Genomic DNA, 22,641 nt, shown 5'->3' on the forward strand with positions numbered 1-22,641 from the left:
ATTATCATTATCTTGGGTGAAATTATTAATTGTTTCTATAATTTGCTCTTTCACCCAGTCATTCTTTAAGATGAGATTATTCAGTTTCCAATTACTTTTTGGTCTATTTACCCCTAACTTTTTACTGAATGTAGCTTTTATTGCATTGTGATCTGAGAAGAAGGCATTTATTATTTCTGCCTTCCTACATTTAATTTTGAGATCTTTATGTCCTAGTATATGGTCAATTTTTGTATAGGATCCATGAACTGCTGAGAAGAAAGTATATTCCTTCCTATTGCCATTCAGTTTTCTCCAAAGGTCTATCATACCTAGTTTTTCTAATGTTCTATTTACTTTTTTAATTTCTTTCTTGTTTGTTTTGTGGTTTGATTTGTCTAAATCTGAGAGTGCAAGGTTGAGATCTCCCACTATTATAGTTTTACTGTCTATTTCTTCTTGCAGTTCTCCTAACTTTTCCTTTAGAAAGTTAGATGCTATACCACTTGGTGCATATATGTTTAGTATTGATATGGCTTCATTATTTATGCTACCTTTCAGCAGGATATAGTTTCCTTCCTTATCTTTTTTAACAAGATCTACTTCTGCTTTTGCTTGATCTGAGATAAGGATAGCTACCCCTGCTTTTTTGGCTTTACCTGAAGCATAATAGGCTCTGTTCCAACCTTTTACCTTTACTCTGTATGTATCTCCCTGCTTTAAGTGTGTTTCCTGTAGGCAACATATTGTAGGGTTCTGCTTTTTGATCCAATCTACTATCCGTCTCCGTTTGATGGGATCGTTCATCCCATTTACATTTACAGTTAAAATTACTAATTCTGTATTTCCTGCCATCGTATTATCCCCAGCTTATGCTTTTTTCCCTTGACCCCCCTGATCCCCCTCCCCGATATTTAATTTACAGACCCCCCTTGTGCCGCACAACCCTCCCTCTTTTTTTTTTGGATCCCTCCCCCCTCCCTCCAAGTCCCTTCACTTATTCTCCTTTTCCTTTTCCCTTTTCCTCTCCCCCCTTTTAATGAGGTGAGAGAAAATTCTCTGAAAAACAAATATGTTAATTATTTACTCTTTGAGCCTCTTCTGATGAGAGTAAGATTCACACAATGATTCTCCCCCTCACTAAGTTCCCTCAGATATGGTGTATTTTCTATGTCTCTTCCTGGGATGTAGTTTCCCTCTTTTTATCACTCCTTCCCCTTTTTCTGAACCGACCTCCTTCCCTTTACCACACCCCCCTTTTTTTTCTTTTATATCAGTAAAATCAAATTATCCTTGAGTATTTTTTTATATACCCACAACAGAGTTACAGTTCTCAAGGGTTCTGTGTACCTTTTTCTGTTTCTCTTCAGTCTTGTGGATGTAGATCAAATTTTTTGTTTAAGTCTGGTTTTTTTCTTAGAAACATATAGAATTCCTCTGTTTCATTGAATGACCATCTTCTTCCATGGAAAAAGATGCTAAACTTAGCTGGGTAGTTCATTCTTGGTTGCAGTCCTTGATCTTTTGCCTTTCGGAATATCAGGTTCCAGGCCCTTCTATCTTTTAATGTGGAGGCAGCCAGATCTTGGGTGACCCTTATTGTGGCACCTTGGTATTTAAATTGTTTTTTTCTAGCTGCTTGCAGGATTTTCTCCTTTGTGTGGTAATTCTGCAGCTTAGCCACAATATTCCGTGGTGTTCTTTTTTTAGGGTCTATTTCAGAAGGAGTTCGATGAATTCTTTCCACATCTACTTTCCCTTCTGTTTCTATTATCTCTGGACAGTTCTCTTTGATAATTTCCTGTAAAATAGAATCTAGGCTCTTTTTTTGGTCATAGTTTTCTGGAAGTCCAATAATCCGCAGATTATCTCTCCTAGATCTATTTTCCAGGTCTATAGATTTTCCCAGTAAGTATTTGACGTTGTTCTCCAGCTTCTCATTTTTTTTGTTTTGTTTGACTGATTCTTGGGTTCTCTGTGAATCATTCATTTCTATTTGTTCCATCCTGACTTTTAAGGAGTTATTTTCTTCTTTCACAGTTTTTAGTTCTTTTTGTAAATGCCCAATTTCGTTTTTAAATGAGTTATTTTGCTCTATTGAATTTTTTTCCATTTCCCTAATTTTTTTTTTTTGAGAATTATTTTCTTTTTCCAATTCAGAAATTCTATTTTCTTGAGACTTTTTTATCTTTTCCAATTCAGAAATCCTACTTTCCTGTGTTTTTTTAACCTTTTCTAATTCACTAATTTTGTTTCCCTGCATCTCCTGTGAATTCTTTATTTTTTCCAACTCCAATTTCAGGACATTGTTATTCTCTATTATAACTTCTCTTTCCTTTCCCCATTTTTCTTCGATCTCCCTCAATTTCTTAAGAGCTTCTTCTAGGAGAGAGTTATGTGATGGGGGGCAGGAATCGTTCCCCTTTAGGTTGTTATCTTCTGAATCTTTGCTGTTAACTTCCTCGGGGTTGGATACCCGCTCTTTCTCTGTATAGAAGGAATCTATAGTTTTTCTAGCTTTTTTGCTCATACTTAAAAAATGTTTTGGGGTCTGTCCCTGGGGTAGGAAATTATTTACTTCTTTACCAGCTTCCTCCCAGACAGGATGGATGCAGTGGCCCCTGCGCCCGAGCTAAGATAGAGCTCTGGGAGAGAGTTCCCCACCCCCTCCCTGGAAGTGCCTCAGAGGTGATTAGCACTACTGTGCTTCGAGGGCGTAGAATAGTGAAGACTGCAGGAAGCCCAGCCTATGTGTCCGGGTGGGGAGTGGATGTCTGCAGCAGGTGACGTGAGAAGCCCCTGCGCTCAAACTGGAAGTGTCTGCCAGAAACCGCGGTCCCTAGTTCAAAGGTTCCGCTTCTCTGGGACTTCCTGGAGCTGAGTTCCACTCCCTCCAGCTAAGCTAGGCAGTGTGTGTTGCCTTGGGCCGTATCCACCCACTTGTCAGTCTCTTAACTATTCTCAGGAGGGAGCTGAGGCCACACCCCCTGGTGCCGAGATCTGTGCCTGAGTCACCCCCAGGGTGGGGGGAGGGGGGGAATCTAATCTGAGTTTTAAAATATTTTGGCTTTCTCTTCTGAACTGCTAAATAATTAGCAGAGAAGAGCTAACAGCCTGTGCCAGATTCCTTTACCTCAGTGGCTTCTCTGATCCCAGAGCCCCTCCCAGCGCAATGGGCGCAGTGTGCCCCTACCCCACCGTCTGTGCTGGTCTTTCTTATTCCTCCCCTGAGAACTGACCTTTCCTGTTGAAACTCCAGATTCTCTTCAGCTGGTAAGTCGTGCTTCCAGTCCTTGTGGTATCTATCAGTCCTGAGCTAATTTTGAGACTTAATTTATCTAATTGGTTGTGAGGGAGTGAGGACGTTCACTGAGTCGTGTGTTTCTTCTCCGCCATCTTGGCTCCGCCCCCCCCATATAAATTATTATATATATCATATCACATATACAAAATTATCATATATCATATCATATATTATATGTCAATAATTTTCATGTAAATTCAAATATGTAAAGTTATCATATAGATTTCTCTTTTCCCACTCTTTTTCTTGCCCCTACTTTTCCTAGAGATGGCTACCCTTAAACACAAATAAGTGTGTGTATAAAATTATTCTATACATATTTCTACTTATCAGTTCTTTCTCTGAATACAGAAAACGTCTTTTTTCTTATATCTTTTATAGTTAATTTGATTATTTGCAATGGACAAAATAAGTTATTTACTTAAAGTAATTCTTAAAACAATAGGGATGCCTATCAATTAGTGAATGAACAAGTTGTGGCAAATAATTGTGATGGAATACTACCTGTGCTGGTTCTGCATTGTACAGATCATGGTATCTTAATTACCTGATTAATGTACTGTTTAATTGAATGAAGGTGATCACTCCTCGAGGTTGCAACTTTAAAGAACTCAGCTTTTGCTTTGACTCTAGTGATGTCTGCTACTAACTAAGGTTACTTAGGGGACCAGTATTGATTCTTCCAACCTTTTAAAACTAACATATTTGTAAGTTAGTTCATGCTGCCTGTGGATATAAATGGAAACAGAGGTACCATGCATTAAGGAACATGCAGTAGCCAGATGGAAGAGAGGATAACTCTTGATTACAGAAGGATCTAGTGAAATCTAAAACTAAGAAATAAGCCATATCCTTATGTCAATTGTATGAAGGTAAAAAAATGGAAACAATACAGTGGTTCCAGGTAAAGATTATTGGATAGATACCAGAACAAAATAAAAGCAACAACAACAATAACAACAACAAGAAATAAATGCTTTGTTTTCCAAAAATTCTGCATTGTTTATGTTTGCTGGAGTAGAAATTGATGTATTCTTATGCTATGAAAACACGATGATCATCTGCATTGCTTTCTTTCTCTTTCCCACAGTGCATACCAATTAAAGGTCTTGGATTTGTACTTGGAGCCTATAAGTGCAATTGCAAAGCAGGATTCTATCATCCCCGTGTCTTTTCAGTGAACAGCTTTCAGAGTAAGTGCCTTTTACTTGTGAATATTTTTTTAAAAAGGAAAACATTAATAATTCAATACTCCTTTTATCCTTGTCAGGGTTATATAGTAAATTCCCAGTGGCCTGCAACTCTGGAATTATATAATCACTTAAGGAGTTTTAGCTTGGGGTTTGTCATCCACGAGACTCTTGAGAACTCAATAAAACATACCTACTTTAAGCATATTTGATTTATAAATAAATTAAAACAACATGAAAAGAAATCTAACTTCCTTAGGAAGAAAAAAAATGGACATAAGATTTGATTGGGATGGGGGAAGGAGTCTCATGATGGGGAAGCAGAGGGAGATTTTCCTACAAAAATAAGCATAAAAATATTTTTGACATTTATACTAGTGCATATCAAGTCCTTTACTTTCTACTTGCTTGTATTTAAAACTTTTTGCCTATTTAAAATATAGTAGAAGTAAGAAAAGTTTTGTGCGTCTTTTTTTTTTTAAGAGTTTCAAATGGAGATTAATAGAGAGTAATCACTGATGAGATATTTAACACCATCAAGAAATGAATAACATGATCCAGGGCACCTTGAAAATTAGAGCAGGTTGGAAACTTAGGACCTTAATTTATAAAGACCCCATGAAGAGTAAAGTGAGAGAAAGAAATTGGTCCAGATTTAGGACTGAATCTGTCTCTGTTTTACTGTTAAAATGCTCTCTGCTGTGAATCAAGGAAAAATGGATTTTTTTATTATCTTTACCATATTGTTTGCAAATTTGAGTTTTTATTCATTTCTAAGAAGATCCTAACATTTCAGTAATGCATTTTCATTTTAATAAATGAAATTTATAATAGTATTTCATCTATATACTTATATCTTTACAACTGCTTAATGATACTGTAACAATAACAGAATCTAAAATTCCTACATGTTTGCAATATGGTGGGTTAAGTCTCAATGTGATTTATGTAATTATGGTTTGTCTGCATTTGGAAGAGTACTGTCCTGGTCCCTCAACTGCTATTGCTTTGATCTTACATTCTGGATGAGGTAATACAGAAAAATGGAATATTCTTGAGTAGAAGGTGCCCCTCTCATTAGAAGTCACAGGAAAACCTTCAAAGATTTTAGCAGTATGGCCTTTCTAACCTAGAGAAGGTAATGGGCCAAGTTAGGAGCAAGAAAATTGATTTTAATATTAATTTAGGAAGCTGAAAATCTTGAAATCAGATTGTTTTCTTATAGACTTATTTCTAATTAACTTAAGTTGGCATATTTATGAATTATTATATTCATTTTTATCAATAATTATTGGAAAAGCTACTGTATTCCTTCATAGACAAGAATGTGTTACAGATAGATACGGAGAGGAAAAGGTAGTAGATGTTAATATGTTTGTCACTGTTTAGGAATGATTATATCTATGAAGAGTAATAAAACCGATGCCAGAGAGACAGAAAGATAAAGAAAGACTAAAATATTATTAGAATTAACTGGTTTTTCTTTAATTAACCATCCTTATTTAATGTGCAAAAAATGCTTTCTTCCTTTTTTTTTCTGTGGGAGAGATCTCATTATAGAAATTTTATCCTAGAATTCTTAACCTGAAACCCTTGAGTTTGTTTAAAAATGCTTAACTATATTTTAATATAATTTGTTTACTATGTGATGTTTTACATATTATTTTATGTATTTAAAATAACTACTTGATTTTCTGAGGACTATATAGGTTTCACCAGTTGGCCAAAGAGCTCCATTTCAAAGAGTTCAGAACCTCATGCCTAAAGTGTTTGAAAAAAGTCTTGACCTGGAATAAGCCTCCATTACATCAGTCTCACAGACCAGAAAGAATAGAAGCAGCAAAAAGTAGACCTAATGCTGGATTAGAAGTTGAGAATTCTGATGTAGGCAGTAAAGAGCACTGGTTTTATCATTGGTTATTAACACTTCAAATTTCATTGCTTTTTCATATTTGCTAGCAGGTACCTAGAAGAGTTCTAAGGGGTAGAAATATAGGATTAGAGCACACTTTAAAGGAAAAAGCTTTGCAGCAGCATAAAAATAACAACTAATAACAATAACTGACATTTATGAAGCAGAGCATGATAGAAAGCTGTGCTTGCATTCCAGGAGATCTGAATTTAAGTTTTGACTCAGCTACTAACATTTTGCCACTTTGGACAAGTCATTTCAACTAGGGGCCTCAGTTTTCTCATCTATACAATGAGGGGTTTCACAGAGTAACTTTTAAGGTCTCTTGCAGCTCTGAATCTCTTATTCTATGAAATCAATTGATCTTCACAGCAATCCTGTGAGTTATCACAGGTAGCATTATTCTCATTTTATAGATAAAGGACCTAAGGTTGCATAATTTGTCCAAGATCATACAACTAGTAAATTTCTGAAATAGGATTTTCATCTAGGTATTTCTGATTCTAAACTCATTTCACTGTCTTTCCTCTTGGAGTCCTTCAGCATCCAGATAGACAACAGGAATTCACTGTTGTGTTTGGCCTGAGGTATGAAAAGAGAGGAGACAACTCTGATAGGTGGGTAGGTACTATTGTCTTCTCCATTTTACAGAAGGGGAAACTGAGGCTGGAGGAGTTTAATGATTTTTCCAAGGGTTTCAGTGCTTGTAAGAATCTAAGATTGGAAGGAGAAACCTAATGTACTTTGTTGTTTTGCATAATACCAGCCTTGTGCTTGACCTTTCTGGATCCTAGTAAAATAAGATATGATATGGCCCAAATTCCTTAGATATATAAGGAATATTACTATAATGATTTTTGTTAAAAATGTGAACGCGTGGGACTTAAAGTTTTACTGTGATCCAAAGGTTTTGTGTAAACTATTAAAGATACGTTCAAATGACATGTTAAAACCTTGTACTGATAGCTTAGGGACCTTGCTTCTGGCAGCTCTCCTGAAATTGTGGGTCATAGCTAAGCAAATGAAATTTGACATGTGTATAGCACTAGGATTCCGGGATGACCAAGTACTGATATACAGCTTTCTCTTCCAATTGAGACTGTTAATTCCCAGGTTAATGAGGTACTGCCTTGTGACAATCCTACCTTATTCATGTATCCCCCTCTGCTTCAGGATAAATTCAGTTTTTTTCTTTTTTATTAAAGCTTTTTATTTTCAAAAAATATATATGGATAATTTTCAACATTCATGTTTGCAAAACCTGTTTTCAAAAAATTTTCCCTCCCTTCCCCCCACTCCCTCCCCAAGAGGGCAAGTATCTACCATATATTAAAGATGTGCAATTTTTCTATACATACTTTCACAATTATTATACTGCACAAGAAAAATCAGATCAAAAAGGAAAAAACAAGGAAAAAACATCAAAATGCAAACAACAACAAGTGAAAATACTATGTTGTGATCTACACTCAGTTCCCACAGTCCTCTCTCTGGGTGCAGATGGCTCTTTTCATCACAAGATCATTGTAACTCGCCTAAATCATCTCATTGCTAATGAGAGTTACATCCATCAGAATTGATCATCATATAATCTTGCTGTTGCTGTGTCCAATGCTCTCCTGGTTCTACTCCCTTCACTTAGCATCAGTTCATGTAAATCTTCCAGGCCTCTGAAATCATTCTGCTGATTGTTTCTTAGGAAACAACAATATTCTGTAACATTCATATATGATAATTTATTCAGCCATTCTCCAACCGATGGGCACCCACTAAGTTTAAGTTTCTTTCCACTATAAAAAGTGGATTTTTTTGCACATATGGGTCTCTTTCGTTCCTTTATGATTTCTTTGGGATACAAATCCAGTAGAGACACTGCTGGATCAAAAGATATACATAGTTTGATAGCCCTTTGCCCATAGTTCCAAATTGCTCTCCAGAATGGCTGGATTCTTTCACAACTCTACTAACAATGTATTAGTGTCCCAGTTTTCCCACATCCCCTCCAATATTCATCATTATTTGTTCCTGTCATCTTAGCCAATCTGACAGGTGTGTAGTGGTATCTCAGAGTTGTCTTAATTTGCAATAAATTCAGTTTCCAATGAAAATATCCTCCCTCTTCTAGGGGAAATACTGTAATTCAGATGTATTTATTTTCAAATTGGCTTTGATTGACTGGTGTATATTTTGAGATAGTCCATGTAAGTCCATGAAAAGATGAAGAATGAAATAAGTAGAACTAAGAGAACATTATATACAATAATAGCAAGGATAATGACCAAATTATACCTGGCTTGCAAGCAATTGATACATACAAATAGTTACCCTGTCATAATAAACCTTGGTGCTAGAGACCTAGTTGTCACAGTAATAGGAGTGACTGGGAAAGAAACTGAAGTCTATAAAAGCAGATATTCTTTTAAATTTTTTTTTCATTTTAAGTTTTAAACTGTCTTCCTCTCTCCCTCCTCATTCCATCCTATATAAGATCACTTAACATAGACACACATGTATATGTGCGTATACATATAAATATATAAAAAACATGTATATGTATAAGCATACACATGTGTATAAGTTTATATATTTCTATGTATCCAAAGACATATCTATATGTAAAACCGTACTATGCATACTTCGATTTATCTGTTCTTTCTTTGGAGGTAGATAGCATCTTCTTTCATGGGTTCTTTGTAGATGATTTGAGTATAATACTCATAATAATTTGATCATTCCCCTTGCTATTATTATATATAATGTTATCTTGGTTCTGCTCATTTCATTCTTCATTATTTCATGCAAGTCTTTTTATGCTTTTCTAAAGTCAACCAGCTCATCCTTTCTTATGGCACAATAGTATTCCATCATATAGAGCAGAGTTTCTTAAGTTGGAGTCTGCATTCCATATGCCATAGATTTCAGAGGATCTGTGAACCTGAATTGAAAATAGTTATATCAAATATTGTATGTGTCCTTTCAGATTAGCTGAGATGACAGGAAAAGATAATGATAAATTTTTGGAGGGGATGTGGGAAAACTAGGACACTAATACATTGTTGATAGAGTTGTGTACTGATCCAACCATTCTGAAGTGAAATATGGAAGTTCAAAGGGCTTTCAAACTATGCATACCCTTTGATCCAGCAGTGTTTCTACTGGGCATGTATCATATCTATTGGGCAAGAGATCATAAAAAAGGGAAAAGGACCTACATGTCCTTTTTGTAGTTTCAAGGAACTGGAAACTGAATGGAGGTCCATCAGTTGAAGAATGGCTAAAAAAGTTATGGTATATGAATGTTATGAAATATTGCTTTTGCATAAAAAATGATCAGCAGGATGATTTCAAAAAGGTCTGAAGAAACTTACATGAACTGATGCTAAATGAAGTGAATAGAACCAAGAAATGACTGTACATAGCAACCATAAGATTATTCGGTGATCAGTTCTCATGGACATGGCTCTTCAACAGTGAGGTTTATATTAGACACAGCAATCTGCACCCAGAGAGAGGATTGTGGGGACTGAGTATGGATCACAACATAGTATTTTCACTTTTTTGTTGTTGTTTGCTTCCATTTTGTTTTCTTTCTCTTTTTTCCCTTTTTGATCTGCTTTTCTGGGGTAGCATTATAATTATGGAAATATGTATAGAAAAATGGCACTTGTTTAACATATGTTGGATTACTTGCCAGGAAGGAGATGGGGGAAAAGGAAGGAGAAAAATGTTTGAAACACAAGGTTTTTCAAGGGTAATGTTGAAAACTATGCATATGTTTTGACAATAAAAAGTTTTAAATAAAAATTAAAAAAAGAAAATAAAGTTATAGCTTTATTTTCACTAACTTCTAACAGAAAATTAGCATTTCCTTTAATTATGACTTTCTTTCCAAAGCATTATTTTTAGAATGGGTTCATAGTTTTCAGTAGACCATCATTTTACAAAAAGGTTAAGATCATCCATTGTGCAGAATCTATTTTCAAAAATCGAGGAAGGTAAAAATCTGTGGAAAATGGGCCCAGCTTAGGGGATTCCTAGGTACAAACTTTACTTATTTCCAAATTTTGAGTAGGACTGATTATCAGCAAATAAGCAAATGCCTATTATCTTCCTTTCTTGCACTTTGTCTCATATAGCACTACTCCAAGAATCTAGAACTCAATGTAGCACTATAGTTTGCCTAAATTATGAATTAATTAAATATATTTCTTTATGTCCTCTTCTAGAAACTTAATTGATATTTGTAAACATAAGGTTTTGATATATGCTAAATGGATGATCACAACAAATTTTAGAGTTGGAAGGGACTTAAGAGACCATTTGCTTGACCTATATCAGAATGAAAATTTACACAGCATCTCCAACTAATAGTCATCTCGGCTTGATCAATTATCCTTAAGATTATCTTAGTGGATCTTACTTTTCTTTTGGGTTTCCAAGGAAGCCTTTTTTTTTTGTTTTGCATAGCTCTAAATGTTAGCAAGTTTCTTCTTTCATCCAGGTGAATAAATGACTCCCTGAAACTTCCTTTCTTTGATTTTTTTTCTTTTTTAAAAATAATTTATTAGTTTTTGACATTTACTTTTCTATAATATTTTAATTTCCATTTTTTTCTACCTTCCTACCCCCATCCTTCCCCAAGATGACAATCAATCTCGTGTAGGTTACACATGTGCAATCATATTAAACAAATTTCCATATAGTCATATTGCAAAAGAAAAATCAGAACAATAGGGAAAAAACATGAGAAATTAAAAAAAAAACCAAAAAAGTGAAAATAGTATGCTTCAATCTGCATTCAGACTCTATAGTTCTTTCTCTGGATGTAGATAGCATTGTCCTTCATAAGTCTTTTAGAATTATTTTGACTTAGATCATTTGTATTGTTGAGAAGAGCACAGTCTATCAAAGCTGGTCACACACACAATGCTGCTGTTACTTTGTTCAATGTTCTTCTGGTTTTGCTCACTTCATTTGGCATTAGTTCATCTAAGTCTTTCTAAGTTTTTCTGAAATCTGCCTGCTCATCATTTCTTATGAAACAATAATATTGATTACAGTCATCTACCATAATTTTTTTTCAGCCATTCCCTAATTGATGGGCATTCCTCTATTTCCAATTCTTTGCCACTATAAAGAGAATTGCTATAAATATTTTTCTGCATGTGGCTCCTTTTCAATTTTTAATTATCTTTTTGGGATACAGACCTAGTCGAGCTATTGCTGGGTCAAGAGTATACACATTTTTATAGCTCTTTGGGCATAGTTCCAAATTGCTCTCCATAATGGCAAACTCTGTCTCTTCCTACTTTTGTTCCCTTGAGTGAAAAAGGAGAAAACACTTCTTGTACAATACTTGAACACAGTTCTTCTTTCCTTTTTCAATCTCTTTTTCAGACTAAACATTCCCAATACTTTCCTTTCATCTCTCTACTAGACCATTGCAATAGAATCCTAATTGGTGTCTTTGTATCTGCTCTTCTTCACCACATTTGATAAACTGAATATTCTTATGTTAGTATTGATTATGTTACTCTCATGGTTCCCTATGGGCTTGATTAGTGAGCTTTTTGTTTTATTTAGTAGGGAACAAAGTTTTCTCATCTAGTTTATGTTCTACTGTTAATGCTTTCCAATAATTCTCTCCCCAAACAAAGCAAAACAAAACAAAACAAAAACTAGGACTCCATTTTTGTGTGTCCCATAGAGTCTTTTGCCTCCAACTGTTAGGAGACAAGCTACCACATTAACTTCCTACAATTTCTTCACCATTCCCCTACCTATGCGTATGTTCTCTCATTAGAATTTAAGCTCCTTAAGGACAGGGACTTGTTTCCTTTTATATGTATTTCCTATAACCAGAACTTCTCTGTAAAGTCAAAGATCACAAAAAAACTTTTTTCAATGCAATTCAATGCTCCTCTAAAAACAATCCAATTTGACCACTCATTGAGCCCAATCATTCAGCCAGTTCTGAATTATCCAACTGACTACACAAGCATCTGAGGAAAGCTTTCTCTCTAAGTATGAGTAACTCTCAATTCAATAAATCTAGTAGACCAGGAAGAACATTAGTAGCATAATAAAGGGAGCTAAGATTGAGAGCTGAGAAAGCTGATTCTAGTGGTGAATGGTACTAATCCTGTCATTAATTCCTAAAATCAAATAATTTTATCACATGATCTAGCCAGGTACCTAGCAGAGCCCTAGAGGAAAGAAAAATGGGATATTCTGAAATATTTTAGTACTTTGATGCTATTTTGATGAATCAATGTGAACAAACCTCTGGTACCTTCTTTTCTACATCTTTACATTCTATGCTACCTTTATCCATTTTCTCCCATTAATTGTTTTATAATGAACTGGATATTGTTATATGAATACCAATGGAATACCTTCCAGATAATACATTCTAGGATTTTGGCAGGAATTGAATTTCTATTTCAATGGAAAAATGCTTTCCAATATCCGGGCAACTAATTTAGGATTAGAATTTGTAACTCACTTGTGATTCTCTGGGCCTTTGGGAACCTGTATTTATGTTTTGTTGTCTTAACTATAATTTGGTTTTTCTTACAGTAGTTGGTCATCATTAAACACAGAGATAGCTCTTTTTTATTCAAACTTTATTCATTTAGAAGCAGGGGAATCAAAGGAATGTGTTTTTTTTTCCCTATCTTTCTCCTTAAATTTATTAATGATTTTATTTTACAATAATACATACATCACAAAGAAAAAGAAATATATCCTTTAAGTTTGGTAGTAGGATATCAACAATGGCTATTGTCATTTAACTGACCTTTATTACTTTTCTTTGTTCATTGTCATTATTGTTTTCATTTACATTAGTATATCATTTTTCACTTTATTCTTTTCTTTTTTAAATTTGTATCACTTAGTATCTGATTTCCTTTTGTTTCTCTAAATTCTTCAAATCTGTCATTCTGTTTGGGTTAATGACATTTCATTGTATACCATATTTTTCCTAGCTATTTTCCAATTTAAAAGACATTTTATTTTCAGCATTTTCTTATGACAACTAATGTTGCTGAAAATACTTTTGTTCATATTGATAGTTTTAACATCAATAAATTTCTTGGAATATAGACCCAAGTGAAATCTCTAGGTCAAGGGGTATGAACAATTTAGCACCTTTTCTTGAAAAACTATATATTGTTTTCCACATTTCAAGGTTCTGCCACTGATGAATAATGTTGCCTATCTTTTCATAGCTCCTCTAACAATGAATTTTCCCATCTTTAACATCTTTTTTTCCCTTGTTTGGTGAAAATTAATTCTTCATGGTTGTTTCAGTTCTCCTTTCTCTGATCATCTCTTCAGGTTTTAATTGATAGTTCATATTTCCTCATTTGGAAATCATTGATATCTTTGACCACTTGCCTATTGGGCAACAATTCTTTATCTTTTTGTTGTTTCATGTCAATTCCTCATAAATTTTGACTGCAACATTTTTATTAGAACTATTGAATTTAATATTTTCACTCCCCCAAAACATATTTTTCTCTGACTCTGTCTATGAATAATGTATTTGTAAAAACTTCTTAATTTTATATAAGATGGATTGTTTATTTTGAATCTCATTTTTTCTATCTTTTTATTATTAAGATTTTTCTTTATCCATAATTGTAAAAGATATAAATTATTATCCATTTTATTGTATTTGTTTTTATATTTACTTTGCCTATTTGGAAATTACTGAAGTAGAAAATTGAAAATGCTAATCTAAATCTATCTTTGGACAAACTGCATTTTCAGTTTTTCTAGTGTTTTTTTTTATCACAGTCTCTTCTCCAATTTTTTGTGTTCTAAGTTTTGTTGAAAACTAGGTTATTGCTAAATCTTGACTATGTAATCTGTTCTATTTATCCACTTATTTTTACCTAATACCAGATAACTTTGATAATTGTTACTTAGCAATTAGTCAACAAGAACTATTAAGTACTATCCATTAGAAATAGCACTAGATATAAGTGTAGGAAGATAAGGAAAGGCCAAAACAGTTTCTGCCCTCAAGAAGCTTATTTTTAATAGGGAAAACAATATGAAAATAACTAGTACTTACTAAATATATACTAAAAATATACTAAATATTACTAAAATATACTTACTAGATGGTAAGTACTCAAAAAGAAGCATTAGCACCTGGAGGAGTTGCAAAAGTTTCTTGTTAAAGTTGGGATTTGATCTAAGTCATAAATGAAACCAGTGAAACCATTAAATGAAGGCAAGGAGGCAAAGCATTCTAGGAATAACAGAAAGCTTGACAACACATGGAGCCTAGGATGGAGTGCTGTGTCTGAAGGTCAGCAAATAGATAAAACCAAATACCTTACCTGGGTTATATAGTGTATGGGGGAGAATAAAATGTAAGAAGACTAGAAAGGTAGGAAGGGTTCAGGCTAAGAAAAGCTTGGAATGCCAAGCAGAGAAGTTTATATTTGATTCCTGAAGTAATAAAGAACCACTGGAGCTCACTGAGGAGAGAGTTGACATAGTTGGACTCTTCTTTTAGAAAATTTTTCTTGGCAGCTGAGTAGAGAATATATTGACTTTGAAATTTGCTAGCACCAAGACTTCCTTCTTTTCCCACATTATCATGTTTCATATGCCTGTCTTGTTATTCCTTAAAATGAATTTGTTTATAATTTTGTGTAAAAGGGGTGATTTTAAAATCTTTTAGTTTAACAATATATAACTCAATTTGGAATTCTTTATCAAGCTGTTATATTGAAAACACAGCACTCTGAATTCTTCTTAGAGTGATTTTTCTCCAAATTAAAATATTCTATAAGTTGATATTTTATTTAATTTCTAATATTGCATATTTAATAATATGCATTTTTTACATTCACGGTTTTTAATCTTATACACATCACTGTATGTGGGGATTTAAGGACTTTGCACAGTAAAGATAATATTCTTGCCTTCCCAGGATGTAAATTTAAAAGAAAAAAGAAAGACATATAATCTACAGGTAGGAATGGTTACAAAGCTGAAGAGGAATGTCTATATTAAAGGTGGATGAATTTGCACATCCAGGCTATTACTCTGAAATGTAGTCTTTGTTTTTGTATCTAATAGTGCCAGCAAGGCTTTGATTTATTAAAAAAAAGTATTGCTGTTATTATTACTAGCATTTATATAATGCTTCAAAATTTGCAAAGTATTTTACAAATATTAAATCCTTTGATCCTTACAAGCAAGATATGACATTGAATCCTCTTATTAACCCTGTGAAATAGGTCTATTATTGTTTCCATTTTACAGATGAGGCTCAAATAAATTACAGATGAGACTCAATTTAGGGACTGATTCCCAGACATGAAACTAGAGAGGGATAATTGGAGCTTTGACCCAGAGCACTAATATCCAGAAAGATAGATCTGACTCCTCATCTGATTTTTCCAGGTCTATACAGAGTTTCTGTTAAGATTGGAATTCAGCTCTTCCTAACTTTTAGTCCAGTTCTTTGTCCATTTTACCATATAGCCCTCACAGGCACATAATAACCTGTTCCTAGAGTCTGGTTTGCTATTAGGACTGAGGAATACAAGAATAGATTGAAATTAAATAATGTCCCCTACTTAACCCAGTCACTGACTTAAGACAGAAATCTTCCTAGAAGATTAGGTTTTGAATTTATTAACTATTCTTTTATTCTGTCAAATAGTTTTACTTAAGCTCTATGTCACATTGACTCGATATAATTACTTAGTACATGTTTTCATCTCATTGACTTCTATCTTCAGAGGCAATAATTTTTGTCACTGAATTACACAAAGAAGACTAGAATACTTCTATCTAAGGACTATTTCTCAAATGAGGCCCCATGATCATCTCAGGATATCTTAGACAAACTGACAGGATGTCATGGGATATTAAAATTTTGGAGGTAAAGACAGATTTACTCCACGTCTGTTGGATATCTGAGGAGCTACTAGCTTGAGAGACTTCACACATTCAACATTCGATAATATTATATTCCTTTCAGTCACATATTTGGATGTTTGAGATGCATTTTTGCTTCCTTGTACTTTTGACTACATCAGTAACTTCTTAAACTGCTTTCATTTATGACATCAGATCTTTGTGAAGCAGAGTTTTTAGGACAGTTGCTGTGATAAAAAGGAAATCAATATGGAATGGGAAACAAAGGTGATATTTTTCAATCTGGTCTCAAGGTTTCAGAAGCTGAGCTGCATCCAAAAGGCACACAAATTCCATTATTAAGTGTAGTTATTTAAGAATGCAATAAAATATTATTTTCCTTTTATTTATATTAGTTTTTTTCAAATTGGCTACTAAATTATTAGGACATAAATATGTACAATATAGTTTGCACTTAAGTACTTAATAAATGGAATTTATTTAGTGGGAAAACTTACTTTGATAATAAGGAAATTGTGAACCAAGAATGTATAGGAACATCTGATGTAGGCCCTTGGAGTATATGTTTAGAAGTAACTAAAAATATAGTAGCTGTTTTCTCTTCCTAAGGCTAGTTCATCATCAGAGTTTTCTGAACTATAAGCAGAAACTGATAGTTATTCATCTTTTATTTCAAATGGAAAATTCAACATGTGTGGGAAGAAATGATCAATGGTATTTACTCTAATAGCCAATTTAAATTTTCTTTAAAAATCTAGAACATAAAGTAATAAAGTTTTGGTGACAGAGCTGAGACTCAATTTAGGGACTGATCCCCAGACATGAAACTAGAGAGGGATAATTGGAGCTTTGACCCAGAGCACTGATATCCAGAAAGATAGATCTGATTCCTCATCTGGCCTAGGTTTACTACCCATAGAGTTTGGTCATTGTCATACACCTGTGACCTATGGTTGCTTTCTGTTATTTTTGTATTTCCTATCCTCCTGCTAATTCTTATTGAGGGTTTTTCTGAATGAGGAATCATCTTGTCTTTCAGGATTGCTGGATATTATAGGGTTACATTGTATTTCTATCAGGCCTGGGAACCCATGGCATTCCTTTAAAGGATGTTTCTTGGGTCAATAAAATGCTGCAGCATTTGGGCATTAGAATCCAAGACCTTCCAGATTACAAATTATCTTCTCTTCTTCTCCTCCTTCCATTCCCCCAACAAATTTCCTTTAAGGTACCAGCATTCTTAGTTAAGAGTCATTGCTCTACTAAGCACTATTGTTGTAATTGCCAGCTGGAGTTACAGCTTTAGTTTGCTCCCAGTTCTCTTTTCCCTTGCCTGAAATTTAGTAATATGTAGGAGGATGGGAGAGAAATGGAACAGGTGGAAGTGGCAGCTGAAGAAGGTGTAGGAATACGAGTATTCATTCTCTACTATGCTATGAAAATTCATGGAGAGAAATCATCTTCTCCATTTCCCCGTGGAATTGATAATGTACAAAATTATTTCTGGCACCATTTGCTAAAATGACTACTTTAAATATTTTTCTGAAAGTATAGTTTTGTCAGCATTTGATGCTATGATGATAATGATCATCAAAATCTGATATGAGCCAAGTATAATTTTTATTGAGATTCCTGGAAAGTGACTGATATATATTTCTACCATGTTTAACATATGTTGGATTACTTGCCATCTAAGAGAGGGGAGTGAAGAAAGGAGGGAAAAACCGGAACACAAGGTTTTGCAAGGGGTAATGTTGCAGAATTATCTATGCATATGTTTTTTTAAAAATAAGAAGCTTTAATTAAAAAAAAGAAATAAAAGAATTGGAGGTCAATTAAAAAAAAGAAAGTGAAGGAAGGTTGATTGAAACCAGTCAAATTCTAGTATGACATATCATGATTGCATTGAGGAGATTTGGGGCACTTGAAATTTATGCCAGTAGAACACACACTTTCAAGGTTTATCAAGCTAGAAAAACTTTGAATGTGGTAACAGTGACAGACTTTATATTCTTTGTTTGAAAGGCTGCCAAAGTAAATAAGTAAGGAAATTAAAAAAAAAAGTAAAATAAGAGATTCATCACTTTATTAGCTGTAGGGAGTTGAGTTTTTCTTCCACAACATCTGTCAAAGACCATTCACTAAATTCTACTGAGATTTCCACTGAGTTGGTGGAAGAAGTAATGACAAAAAAGAACCTGATGGAAAAGCAAATCCTGGAAATACTGAATCTGTGAGATCACAAGCTGCTTGCATTTAGAAAGCTTTAAAAGAAACCACCTCCATTGCCAACAAAATTGTAGGACTTGGAGACGGTTTACCAAAAGGTGGAATTAACTTGGGGCATTTGCTAAATGTAATGCTTTCCACATTTTGGAACAGGAGACTGGGTACATTCTGTTTGAAAAGAGGTAAAGAAACAATTTTTTTATTCCCAAGCTTTAGACATGAATTAAAACATATTTAACACTATTTCTATCATGTATTCCTGTTTTTATTTATAGCAGTAATTTGGATTTCTCCTGGGAAGGAGGGCAAAGATCAGAGACTTAATAGCTTCATCAAATCCTTTCCAGTTTTGCTACCAAGTTGATTTGCTAAGTAAAAAGGTGACATCATTCACCATACCTCCACTTGTTGCCTTTGCAGTATTGCTAATTGAAATCTCTAGCATGATTTGAAGGCACCTAGTCTCTTTACTTAGGGTTTTGACAAGAAGTAAAGGGAATTTTAGAACATCACTCCAATAAGACTTTAGACGGAGATATACTAAATGGGCAGAAGGATAAATACCAATGATGACAATTTCTAAATTTCCTTGGTTCACAAATTCCTTAGTGTCTCAGCAATTTTTTCACAGAACCTCTAGGTAAAAAGAAATGCCCAGTACTTCTGTGTATTAAGTAGTTAGGTCTAAACAAATTTATAAATACAGTATTTATGTCCTAACAACTTAGTAGCTATTTGAAAAATAATACAAATAAATTGAAAGGAAAAAATTATTAAAAAAAAAACAACATTTACTTATTAGTGATATATGTCCAACTATTGGGCATTGAGCCTGAAACCATATTGGACAATGTCATTCTCTTTTACTGTTTCATATTTATTTTCAGGACGTTCTTGCTTTTTTATGAGAGCAACTACCTAGAAGCCTAAGCTTCACACAGAAATGATATTTGCAAATGAGAAAGCTTAAGTAGTTACTGGTGCAGCTGAAAGTATTAGCAAAGAAACAAAAATGTCACATACAATTTGCAGACATGGATGAATTTCAATCTACTCTGCTAGAAGGAATTACTAAATCACATCACAGTTCCAGTTGAGTGTTTTTGTATATTATTGTAAAATTTGAAATACCATGATCTCAGATTGTAAATCAAAGGCCAATGAAAACATGCAATGAGTAAAAATGAGCACTGATGGTATATGGTATGCAAGAGAACTGATATTAAAATGTCACCTTACTAGCAAACAGAAAAATTTACAAAACTATTATTTGTAAATATGGTAAGATGGGTATAAACTTGGCTGATTATATACTCTGTAAAGAGGAGCCCTCAAAATCAATTCTGTTTGAAACTCTTATATGATGTGGATTCGAAGGATTGTCTCCATTTCTGGAAAACCACTGTTAACTATTAAACCTTACCTCCAGAAATGAACAAGCAGGCTATCTACTAAAAAATTCATGCTGCCAACTGACTGGGGGAGTATTGGCTTCTCTTGAAAGGCCAGAGGTGAGTTGTAGCTAATCACAAATCCTTTTTCCAGTGTATTTCCAAGGCCAATGTGACAGAAAGGCCAATCACACAGAGTAATTATTCATCAGTAGCCTTTTGGGTGTGGAGCACAATATGTGCTATAAAATTATAATTTTTATTATATATTATACATATTATATATTATTATTTATTAATTTTCGAGTAATAGATGTTCAAGTTTTGAAGTTGACAATATATGTAGATACACATATATACAATATAGATGTTCATATAATATATATATACATACACACATATAATACACACAATTTTGTTTTACTTTTCAATTAATAATAATTTACCTTTTCTTCTTTCCATTTTTTACAAAAACAGGAAATATGAATAACAAATATAGTTAAGCAGAACAAATCCTCCCATTGGCCACATCCAGTAACTTATATCTCCTGCATCTTGAGCCTTTAAGTTCTCTCTCAGGAAGTGGGTGCACTGCTTCATCATTAACATTGTAATTGGTCATTGTATTGATCAGTTCTTTTAAAAATATATTCTTATTTACTTTGTTAAATATTATCCAATTGCATGTAAATGTTTTAAACATTCATTTAAAATGTTTTTGAATTACAAATTATATTCCTCCTTCCATCCTTTTCCCTTTCCTTGAGAATATAAGCAATTTGATATCCAGTATTAATATATAGTCATACAAAACATATTTCCATATTATCCATAGTTTTAAAAAGAATAAAACAAAAAATTTAAGGAGAAAAGCATGATTTAATCAGCATTCAGAGTTGATCAATTTTGTCTCACTGCAGGTACGTAACATTTTTTATTATAGATTCTTTGGAATTGCCTTGGGTAATTGTCTCGATCAGAGTAACTAGGTCTTTAACAGTTAATCATCCCTACAATATTGATTTTAACTGTGTGTGATGTTCTGGTGTTGCTCACTTCATTTTGCATAAGACCATGTAAGTCACCCCAGATTTACTTGAAACCATCCCATTATTTTTTAGAGCACAACAATGTTCCATCACAATCATTTTCTACAACTTGTTCAGCCATTCCCCAGCCAATGGATGTTTCTACAATTTCCACATTTGTCACCAAAAAATGAGTTGCTATAAATATTTTTGTACAAATAGGTCCTTTCCTCTTTCCCCCCAGTCTCTGGGATATAGATCTAGTGGTGATATAGTTTTTTGGACATTGTTTTAGATTGATACTACTTGTTGTTTTAAGAAAGGCTACATTTATTCCTATGCTTTCTAGTATTTTTTTTTAAACTAGGAATGTATATTGTGTTTTGTCAAAGGCTTTTTCTATATTTTTGCTATAATTCAATAATGTGTGATTTTTATTGTTTTTGTTATTGATGTTGATATGGTTAATTATGCTGATAGATTTCCTAATATTGAACCAGTCCTTTGTTCTTAATATAAAATCTATATGTCCATACTATATTTTTTCATATATTGATTTAATCTCTCTGCTAATAATTTATTTAAAGTGTTTACATTAATATTCATTAAGGAAATTGGTTTATGGTTTTCTTTCTTTGTTTTTTTTTCTTCCTAATTTATATATCAAAACTACATTTATGTTATAAAATGAGTTTGATAGGAGTCATTTTTTACTTATTTTTCAAATAGCTTATATAATTTTAGGATTAATTTTCTTAAACATTTGTTAACATTCATTTATAGATTTATCTAGTCAGGAATTTTTCTTAGGTAACTCATTGATAGTTTATTTAATTTCTTTTTCTAGGATAGGGTTAGTTAAGTATTCTATTTCCTCCTGTTAATCTAAACAGCTTCTATTGTACATATTTATCCATTTTCATTTAGTTTTATTGACATAATGTTGAGCAATAAAGGATAGAAAGAGAGGGAAGATAAGGAGAAAAATAGATAGGGGGAAGAAATTGATAGAAGTAAATGTATAATTAATAATCATAACTGTGAAGGTGAATGGGATGAATTTACCCATAAAATGGAAGCAGATAGTTGACTGGATTAGAAACTAAAATACGATAATATGTTGTTTATAGGACGCATACTTGAAACAGAGAGTCACAGAGAGTGCTAAAATAAAAGTCTGGAGCAGAATCTATGGTGCTTCACCTGAAGTTAAAAAACAAGGTAATGAATTATCAGGTGAAATAGACCATAAAGCTATACTAGTGGGGGACTTCAACTATTTGTTCTCTGAGGTGGATAAATCAAATTATAAAAAAAATAAGAAACAAGTTAAGAAGATTAATAGAATCTTAGAAAAGTAATTTTTGAGAGATCTATGGAAAAAAAAACTGAATGGGAGTAGAAAGAAGTATGAGTAGGGATGTGATCTTTCATTTTTGAAGAGGACCAAAATGATATTGCTGTTAGAATTGAGTTACAGAGTGTCTGATTGTGACTGATCAGACTAATACAAATTCAGAATGCTCTGCCACAAGTTGGACACAAATAGTCCATATGAACATCTCTCATTTTGTGTATTTTGCAATTCTGATTTGAGAGTTCCCAAAGCTGCTGTTGCTTCTGTAACTGCCACCTAATCCCAATATTGTTTCATCAATGTGGAAATGTAGTCATCTTCCACTCCAATTTCATAGCTCTC

The 22,641-nt window shown here is 33.4% G+C and overlaps 1 protein-coding gene across 1 annotated transcript in view; it reads left to right on the top strand.

Annotated features, from left to right (window-relative positions):
• GPR158 (G protein-coupled receptor 158) overlaps positions 1 to 22,641 on the top strand; it is a 386,759-nt gene that overhangs the window by 164,638 nt on the left and 199,480 nt on the right. The window contains exon 3 of the mRNA XM_074266961.1: positions 4,374 to 4,476. Coding sequence (XP_074123062.1) covers positions 4,374 to 4,476 — 103 coding nt within the window. The remainder of the gene's footprint in view (positions 1 to 4,373; positions 4,477 to 22,641) is intronic.

Source organism: Sminthopsis crassicaudata, chromosome 5, assembly GCF_048593235.1.
Source record: "Sminthopsis crassicaudata isolate SCR6 chromosome 5, ASM4859323v1, whole genome shotgun sequence".
Taxonomy (NCBI): Eukaryota; Metazoa; Chordata; class Mammalia; order Dasyuromorphia; family Dasyuridae; genus Sminthopsis; species Sminthopsis crassicaudata.